The sequence below is a fragment of the Lampris incognitus genome, chromosome 2 (genome assembly GCF_029633865.1).
Source record: "Lampris incognitus isolate fLamInc1 chromosome 2, fLamInc1.hap2, whole genome shotgun sequence".
NCBI classification, from domain to species: domain Eukaryota; kingdom Metazoa; phylum Chordata; class Actinopteri; order Lampriformes; family Lampridae; genus Lampris; species Lampris incognitus.
In genome coordinates this window covers 22,715,156-22,724,869 of record NC_079212.1, presented here as the reverse complement: position 1 = coordinate 22,724,869, position 9,714 = coordinate 22,715,156, and the positions used below count along the sequence as shown (strand labels likewise).

General features: G+C 45.4%; 1 protein-coding gene across 1 annotated transcript; it reads right to left on the bottom strand.

Annotated features, from left to right (window-relative positions):
- Window positions 1-5,459: 5,459 nt before the first annotated feature.
- Window positions 5,460-7,144, bottom strand: hoxc12a (homeobox C12a). The gene is made up of 2 exons (XM_056274689.1): window positions 6,556-7,144; window positions 5,460-5,698 (listed from the first exon to the last, which is right to left on the bottom strand). The coding sequence occupies exons 1-2, from the start codon at window positions 7,142-7,144 to the stop codon at window positions 5,460-5,462; spliced, it is 828 nt and encodes a 275-aa protein (XP_056130664.1).
- Between the last annotated feature and the right edge of the window lie 2,570 nt (window positions 7,145-9,714).

Sequence of the window (9,714 nt, the reverse complement as noted above, 5' to 3'; positions counted from 1 at the left end):
TACGCGCTCGCAAGCACACACACACGCACTCACGCATGCACACACACACACTCACTCACGCACACACACGCACGCACACACTTTTGTATAGGAACAACATTGCTCTTCTCCATTTCTCTCGCCAGCTTGGTGCCATAAACGGCAGAGGGGCGGCCGGGGACCTAGACCACATGACACACAAGTTCTCTGCGAAGGGCAATGTGACGCTGACTGACCTTTGGGACAGGAGACAGGCCACCATAAACAGATTTAGCCAGTCTCAAAGTCAAAAGTGCTCGAGAGCATTGAAAGAGCGATTGTAAAAAAAAAGAAAAAAACCTCGCAAAGCCAACTGAGATTTACCCCATGCTACCATCCCAATGTTGGCTGGCTGTCTGAAACAGCGATGCCTTTTAGCTGTGTATGTTCACCGTATGGCATTAATACTGGGAAACATACTGAGTAAGGATGCAGGAATGGCAAAGATCTGCAGACCAGCATAACCTGTTGTTTACTGAGGGGAAGCTATCAGCTCCTGTATGAGGGATATTGAGAGTACAGCCAAACCGCCCTCCCAGGAGCGCTATGCTATTTGGATTGTTCAATAGAAGCCATTGGGACATTTTGGAGCTCTTTCGTCACAGGCAACAATAAAATTGCATGAAATAAAAAGTGGAGTACGAAATTCTTGACTGGTTAAAATGCCCGGAAGAGTTGAAAACACCGCAACAGCAAAGGTCGTACTTGAAGTTCAAGTTAAAAGCGTATGCTTAGATAGCCCCCGTTTGATCACCAGGCAGCCACGCCATTCTCTCAACTGGAAAGAACTTTTTTTTGGGGGGGGGGGAGAAGAAGAAGCAGAAGAAAGAAAAATAGACACAGGAATCACCTGTTTACCCCAGGAAGTCTAAAATTTTGTGTGAAGCATCCTTCATTTTCCCCATCAAAATAAACACAAATACGCAACACACTGTATATGCTTTTGACGTTTGCAGCACAGCTGCCATGTATGCACACAGGCACATTTCGTCGTCGACAAAGACAAAAGAAAAACATTTATTTGTATTTTCTCATGTTGTGCTGCAGTGTTTTTTTTGGCCTTGACATCTCCATCTACATGTTTTGCGGCGTGCAACAACGCTCAATGTGCCGCTGTAACAAAACGTGACGCACGCCACGCTGGCGATCGATCCAACGTTACGTCATTATAAATTATGGTTTGCGATATCTGCGAGCCCCCCCCCCAAACACTACAATCAGAAGCATATTTTGTGGTTCTGACCGAGGTGTCCCTCCCTGAGGCTCATGCACAAACCGAGTATGACGGGCCGCAGCTGCAACAGCGTCGGGGAGGGTTTTCCTGTCACCCCGGAACCGTGAGTCCTCCTGGATCTCACCAAGACAACAGCCTAACGCAGGATACGTATTTATGGCGTTGCTTTGCGAAAGATGTTCACTCTGATCACATAGTATATGGAGACTTGTCTTTCCGCTGAATTTAAGAGCTCTTGGTCTGATCTCAGCAGGGGGGGGGATCTGCCTTTAATAGCGGATATTATTAAGAGATTTGACTCCACTCTCCAGTCAATAATTAACATCGTTGCATGTCTGAATAACATTGCAGTACCCATTATCAGCCGTGCGTAAAGAATACACGCGTCAAATCACACGTACACCTTTGTCTCTCGTACCGAGGAGTATCTTTAAACAATCCTGACCCGAGTCTACGTGTCATCTACAAATCATCTGGTTGAAAGTGCAGGGTATATAGTTACAAAACTAATCCACTTCAGATTGCTCATTGTGCAACCTTCTTTTTTTTATCAGATGCGTAATTCTTCCCATTGGACATGTGAACACGTTTTCCCGACACATAACGAGATACAAGACGTCGGCCTTGCCTGGTTTGGAGAAAACGCGGGGTTAGATAAACACATAGTACAAGGGCGGTGACATAATTAGGCTAAAATTTCCCATATTCCTTTGAACACGTGCGATTTTAATAGATGCGTCTGTTGGGATATATGCACGTTGCAACCTGAAGGAAGCATTGCGTCCGATCAACAAAAAAAATAGAAATAAAATAGCGCCATCATCCCCAGCATAAACACCATGGCGATCCTACGCACATCAACGCCTTATAGCGCGTTATAATCGTTTTATAACGACGAAGGCATTTAAACTGCGAAACCGGGGCTTTGGCACGAGGTTAATAACGTCCTTCGGACTTGCAAACGGTTATTGCATCCATGTTTGCATCCACCCAAAGTCTTTCGCGCGGCCTGCCTGCAGCGCGAGGGCTCTCATCTAAACGTCAGATGTCTTTCTTAACCGATACGTTCTGCTGTGGAAGAAAAAAAAATAAAGGTCACAATAAAAATCGTTTGTGGGCAAATTAAATGGGGGTCAGCTTTGATCTAACAAACTAGTTGTGATCATGCACAAACTGTCAGACCATTCCCTCGGTCCCTAACTCGGTAGCAGGAGCCGCCGTTCACAGTTCACTGAAATGGCAACATCTGATCTCCTTTGCCGAGAGAAGGGTGGGACACTTTCCGCTGAAATCCCTTCAACCAATATCTGGTTCAGGCAAATGCGCTGAACGCTCGCTGATAGGAAAATGGTGCATGGACATGCATTGCTTTACACCTTGTTGCCAGTAGGGAGTGCTTTGCGGATTTCAAACTGCGGGTTAAAACCCGTTGCTTTTTCAGATGTTTGAGATAAAATACTAATTTTCTATACGCGTGTGTTGATTTAAACGAGGTTTTTTTTTTTGGTGTAAAACTCTAACGTGCTCTAATACGTGATGCAAACCGGGACGTATAAGATGCATGGGGGGGATAGCAAGGCCTCGCGCCCTGTCTATGGAGCATTGGGGTGTGACCCTATTACCGCTTTACAGAGCTACTGCGCGTTTAGCTGCGCCATAACGGGCCTGCGGTGTGGCCAACTTCAGAAGAAAGGCGGAATTGCCGATAAAAGGGCCGTGCAGGTAAACGAAATGAGAAGATCCGCTCGTTTGGGTTTTCATCAAATCCAAGTGCACGCTCAGGTTTAGGATGCGCAAATCAGCAGCCATTTTGCATGGGCGATACGCCCTCTCGGATCGATACCGCCGTATCTGGGCGAGCCGTGAAATGAAAATGGACCTACCTGTGTGGGCGCGTAGCGCCTGCTATCACCTCACAGCATGCTCAATTAGGTGCCAACAAAATGTCCTCTAAAAGGCTTCCTAGTTGGCCCTGTGATGTTATGAATCCCTTATCTCTCCATGCGGCAACTCGCCTATCTGTTAAAACACATATTAAGGTCACGATAAACAAAGCAGCAGTGGGGGGGGGGCAGATCTGGGATGCCCGTATTTTGGGTGGCAACGCAAGCAGCAATAAACGGAGGCAAAGCCAACAAACTTTTCAAATATTCTGTTTATTGGAGACCTTACGCATATACATTCATATCGTTATGACGTTTTACAAGACAACGTAGCAATCCTCACAAGCGCCGATAAAGGGAATGCGATGAGGGAAGAAAAGAAAGAAGGATAACAAACAGCTACTACTACACCGACCGTCTTCAATGCGTGATGTGTACAGCACGCCATCATCTCTTGCATATATCACGTCTCATATCCATTCATAGAGGTACATACATAACAGGCCTGCGATTCCCCCACCCTTCCCGACCACACCCAGGCCACGTGGAATGCGAGATTGTACGAGACCAACAATAACATAAAAACATTATCATATAGGGGGTGTAGGGGGGGACCCTTAGGACAGGATGTGGATAGTATCATATGTAATTTCATTTTACAAAGTTATACACGTGGAGTACAAGATAAGGAAAGGGACAAGAGACAACGATGTAAAGTAGAACAAATTAGCATAATAGGCTTGACATTTCCTCCGCCCTCTGAGCCAACGACAATAATAATAATAATAATAATAATAATAATAATGATTTCTTGGTAGCTTGATTTGTACTTGATTTAGTTTATGAGGAACTCTGCAAAAAAAAAATTTTTTTTAAACTTCAAGAAACTGCAGGACGTCGCTTATAGCTATTTAACATCACAGCATGCCGCAAATACATTTCACCGCTATAGCCTACTCGTTACACATGACGTAATTAAGGGTGTACACACGTAGGCCCGTTATAAAACTTTTCTCAGTTTTTTTTTACATAGAAGATAATTTTTTTCCCGCCAGGAGCACCACGATTAAATGATGTCCTTTAAGGACTAAATACTCCCCCCCTCCCCCTCCCCCCCTCCCCCCCCTCCCCCCCCCCCCTCCCCCCCCCCTCCCCCCCCCTCCCCCCCCTCCCCCCCCGCGCTATTCTCTGTTTTGATCGGATTCATCCAAAAAAACAACATAAAAAAAGCAAAACAATAATGAATGATAAGAGATCCCAGCGATTTCTTTTTGGAATAGACTATTCGTAAATTGGCACAAAACGCACGTGAACTCTTGATAGCAGCTCAGAACCGTGTATATAAAAAACAAAAAAACAAAACAAAAAACAAAACAAAACAAAACAATAAACGGCGATCTCATTCAACTGCAGAAATGCAACCCATGCAAGTTTCAGAGGTGGTTGCTAAAAAAAAAGAAAAAAAAAACAAGGCAGCAGAAGAAGAAAGAGATAATACTTGAAGAAACTGGGTGGGGACGTGAAGGAGTCCCTGGCTCGGTCCTGAAGAGGTTCGCCTGGATATTGCGCTCTCCTCATCTGCAGCCTGAAGCCAGACTTCCTGCCCGTGACCGTGAACGTGCGCACAACACGTGGCAAAAAAAAAACCCCGATGGAAAGGAGATACGGGTGACGTTCGGCTCACCCGCCAACGGGTCGTGGGCGAGACATTAAGTGGAGAGGGTATTCATCTCTATCAATACATATACACACACATACCCTCGCTGTAATGACTGCACGAATATAGCGCCAATCCGCGAATTTTTTGGCCTTTTTTGTCACTTTTGACACCATTGTTTGTTTGTTTGTTTGTTTGTTTTTAGGCCCATCTTCCAGATTTTCCAAAGCGGACCCTCTCCAGCCCCATCTTTACTGACCAGAGGACCTGGTTCATGGTAACATGGCCGCTGTCATCACAAAGTTATCTGTGAGCTCAGTCACATGTGTTGCATGGCTAATAGTGGGGGGTGGGGGGATATTATACAACGCTTTAGCAAATTCGGAAACCGAGAATTTCATTCCTATGGGAACCTCTGCGGAGAAGATGACTCACAGCTTTGAGTAGTACAAAACAAACGCACGATGGCAGCTCTATCAAAGAAAAGAAAAAAAAGAAAGTTTTTTTTTAATTTAAAAATATATGTTTTATGTTGGTTTAACCATGAAATTGTTCTTTGCTTGCAATGTAAATGATAGGTGGATGGGTGCATGCGTTTGAAGAGGACCTATGGGAGGGTGCAAGGCTTGGGCTTTGACTGCCTATCGATTCACCTCCTGCTGCATCTCTAAAAGTAGGCCAAAGCTTGTTCCCTCAACATGAGTCTCTTCTTCTTCATCCTGCGGTTCTGAAACCAGATCTTAACTTGTTGGTCGCTGAGATTTAGACGGTCGGAAAGCTCCCTTCGCCTTTGCCTGGTGATGAACTCATTCAGCATGAATTCACCCTCCAGCTCAGCCAGTTGAAGTTTGGAATATGGTTTACGTTTCTTTCTGGTCCGAGTGTGCATCGGGTACCAGGGGGCACCTAGAGGGGGCACACAACAGATTAGTCACAGCAGTTGCAAAAAAGCATGCCCACCTTTAAACCCACGGTGACGCCATGTACACACAGACAAACGTGCATGCAAATGTTTGGATCCGTTTGAGCCATTTTGGGTCACCCTTGTGGAGAGGTCTGCAAAAACATACACGTATTTTTTCAACCCCTTAGCAAGAGAGACCACCAATATGCAGGGGTTTGAGTCGCAGGGAGTTTTATTGTTGCAGTTAAAGTTACATTAAAGCGATAATGAAGTCGTGCTTGCACATTTGCGAGTTCCAGAGCATATTAAACGACTCTTGTGTACACAGCGACAGATATTAATTCTGTTTACGAGACATTAAACGAAAACTGTCCATTCGATGCAGTCAACCAAAGCGGCTCATCTCTTTTAAATCACCGAGCTAATTGGGATGTGTATGTGTGTACGTGTGAGGGAAATGCAACAACTAACTAAAAAGCTAGCATCCGTTTCGCACAGCCTCGCACACAGTCCCCTGTTTTAGGACACACATACACATGCAACGGCCGGGGACTGCTCGCCTGTTAAATGCTTCATAGGCAATATCGTTTGGTGAGGATATCTATAACTGCACACAACCACATGGCTCGTGGAGTATTTTAGGGCAACCCCTAGTGGCGTTTGTACACCACGCAAGTGCCATGCACACCGACCAGATCGGTGGGTTGAGCATCATAATATTACATTCCGAAGCACATTTTGTTGCGATCCCGATACGCTGCATGCATTTCCCGCAGGGAAACACAAAAACACAACAGCTATAAAAAAAACACACACAATGCTTCTGATAATCATGCGTGTGTCGGTGCACGGGACCCACCTCCGCCTGCAGCTATGTTAGCTGTATGATTTCCCGGTGACACCAGGGTCTGTGTATCGCTGGATGAAGGTTTACTCCCCTCGTTGAGCAGCGAAGAACTGGAGTCGGATTCCAGCGACTGACAGGATGGCGGGTCTTGCGTTAGTTGCTCGGTCCCATATTCATATTTGGAAAAGGCAGCACCGCTGCCCATGCCACTGTGCATCCCGTGGTCAGATGTGAGGGATGATGTGTCTCTCGCCCTATCCTCCCGCTTGAGGCTGCTGCCACCTGAACATGTCTCCCTGTTTCCGCTGCCGTTGCTATAATAACATTTACCCTCTTCTGGCCTGGTTATTTCACACGACCGGTTGAAAGAAGGGTTAATGGACACGGGGCTGCTAAAGTAGGATTGAGAGTATCCATTGCACGGCTCCGATGGATTCCACGGGAGGGAGCAAACATTGTCCCTTCTCGGGTAGGAGAGAGACGGTAGCCCCGCCAGTTGTCCCCCTGAGGCTCTAAAATTCGGAAAGTAAAATGTGTCCCCAGTGTGGATGTTTACCAAAGGTCCCACAAACCCTGGATTAAGGAGATTATGCTCGCCCATTTCCGCGGGCCCGACCAACAGCTTCTAGTTTATTGCAATCTGACATTTAACATAGTTAAACCTGGAAAGGCAGCTGATTGGCCGTCCCCGAGTCACGTGTGACGGGTAAACTTGTGCTACGCATGGTACCACCCACTTGGTCCATCTCAGACAAAACAAAACATTAACTTCTGTATTACAGAGGTTTATATGCTTTTTAAAAATACCATAAATGTTTTATTAAAATGTAGAATCTTGTTTTCCCCTCACTCGAGGCAGAAAGAGGCCGGAGTAGCTCGGGCTCCTTCTCCTTTCGACTCCCGAACTGTCCCCCGGTCTCGTCTGGTGTCTTTATAGGCTGGCAAAGGCTTTCTAGATGCTGTTTCTTATGAAAACTCTTTTATTTTCCCGCGAAGAAGAGGGCGCGTATAACATCTTGTTTTCGAGCAAATTATGGTTGAATTGGATGTCAAATAAAGCCGTGATGTCAGGTACTTTTACGAGCTTGTTTTAAGAAAAGACTGATGCTCATTGTTGCTCTCCACTCATATTTACAGTAACGGGGTCAGCAGGTTGAAGCCACTGGCTCAGTAAAAGAGGACGATATTCTCTATAAGGTCACTTAAAGAGGGTATATTTCACATAATATTCTTTAGTACACCTCACATGAACAACTTTAACAGATACTACCTATAAAGGTTTGCAGCCAAACTCTGGTGGGATTGTAATACCTCTCGCAATTCTTTTATATGGATTTTACAAGATGGCGGAGGGCACTTAACTGATTCAATCAGGGGAGACTCTCCGTGCACAATATATCGCTAATTAGTTGATTTGCGGGCACAACTCCGCAGATGTACAATAAATGTGTGATGTGGACATGTCAAAGCCATGTCTCTTTTGGGAAAAAAAGGGCAAACAAGCAACAAAAAAATATTTCAAGCTATACAAAGGAAGTGTAAAGCAGCCTTTCAGCAGAAAATTCAACCGCAGAGATTCAGGCACTCAACCCATATTTTGGGGTAGGAAATGTGCTCGTCTTTCTTGCAAAATGATAATAATAATAATAATAATAATAATAATATAGGCCTACTTGTGTCCTACAGACCCCACATCCATAAAAATGGTAAAAATACCTTCCAATATCTAGAATCTTGATATCCCGTACGTTCTAGCTCCTTCGCCATGACTAGTGGACCAGGTCCATTTATAGACCCCTAAAAGTTGCAATAATGTTGAAATGAGAAGCTCCCATATGTCTTCCGTCATCGTCATTCATCAGCACAAACAACATGGGGTTTGATTTCACCAAGAGCTCAAACGCTGTTAATCAACAGCGAATACTAAAAAACACCCCCCCCCCAAAAAAGTGAAATTACCCAGCGCCATTCCACTCAAGTTCATGTGTTGTCTGAGTTGTTGAACTTGATATTGAACTCAAATATCCATTAAGCAAGAAATAAGTTAAACAATGAATCAACACAACGGATCAAACACACAACACGTATCGTCAGGGCTTTTGCAATTTGACGTGATACGTCATAACTGATACGTCATGAAACTCATCGCATTATGGATAAAAAAGACCCCAGGTCAGCTTTAACTTAACATCCTCCGAAACATCTCATGGGTTGAGAATAAAACGATAAATACACGAGGGGGGGGGGATAAGCAGTAAGAACACTTGCTTAATCGTTTCCACAGTTAAAAGCTCAGCCTATATCACGGGAAATTCCCCAATCGGAATGCGTGAGGATGACGTTTTGTAGCATCTTGCATATATATGCGGTGTTGATTGGTGGCAGTCGGAGTGCCGCAAAATGTGCCAATGAAGTGTTATGTGAGCGCATTAGCATGCATTTGAGCATTGGTTTGGGAGCGATGTGCAACGCAGTGGTTATTTGATAGCCCTGACGTCGGGGCCTGTCTGCACTGAGGGCAGCGGGCCCTCGCCCCTTATACACCTAAATAGATCGAAAAAGATCAACGATGAGCCGCAGAGGCTCTCAGGGACTCCTGGCGCTCCCGTCTTATCGCGTCAACGCACGCGTCGCCCCGCCGATCCCATTCCGCACTCTTGAATCTAGTTAGGGGCTCTCGCAATGCGGAGCAACGTCAGGTCCCAGTCCGCCTAAACGGGGTCTGTGCTGGCTGTGATTCAGCCTCGCGCTCGTCTGAAGAGCGTTGGGTGACTTGTGGACTTCACAGCCTATCGTGTTGTTATAATAACAGTTACGAAAAGCTAAACAGTCCTGCTACGGCGAGGAGCAAACGACTCGGACGACTTGCCATCCGGCATAGCAACAACAACAAAAAAGGGGTCATACGCCTTGTTGTACCCCACTCCCATTCATATAAATACTGTTTGTTCAATGAAGCCTAAGTGTAAAGGCGATGGCATTTTCTCATATAGCTCTCTAGCTGTGAACAGGAAATTATAGGATGTTGGTATGTTTCCTGTTTGAAAAAAAAGAAGCCAGAAGTTGGTAAATTGAGCATGGCAGTGTCAAGGTCACTGTCTAGTACATTGTCTGCTCGGTATTGAAATTACTTTCTTGGAATGCCCTGGTCCTGTCGAGACAGGGCAATAG

Coding starts and splice junctions, on each gene's coding strand:
- hoxc12a (XM_056274689.1), bottom strand. CDS start 7,144: ATGGGCGAGCATAATCTCCTTAATCCAGGGTTTGTGGGACCTTTGGTA. Junction 5,699..6,555: donor TAACATAGCTGCAGGCGGAG/GTGGGTCCCGTG, acceptor TGCCCCCTCTAG/GTGCCCCCTGGTACCCGATG.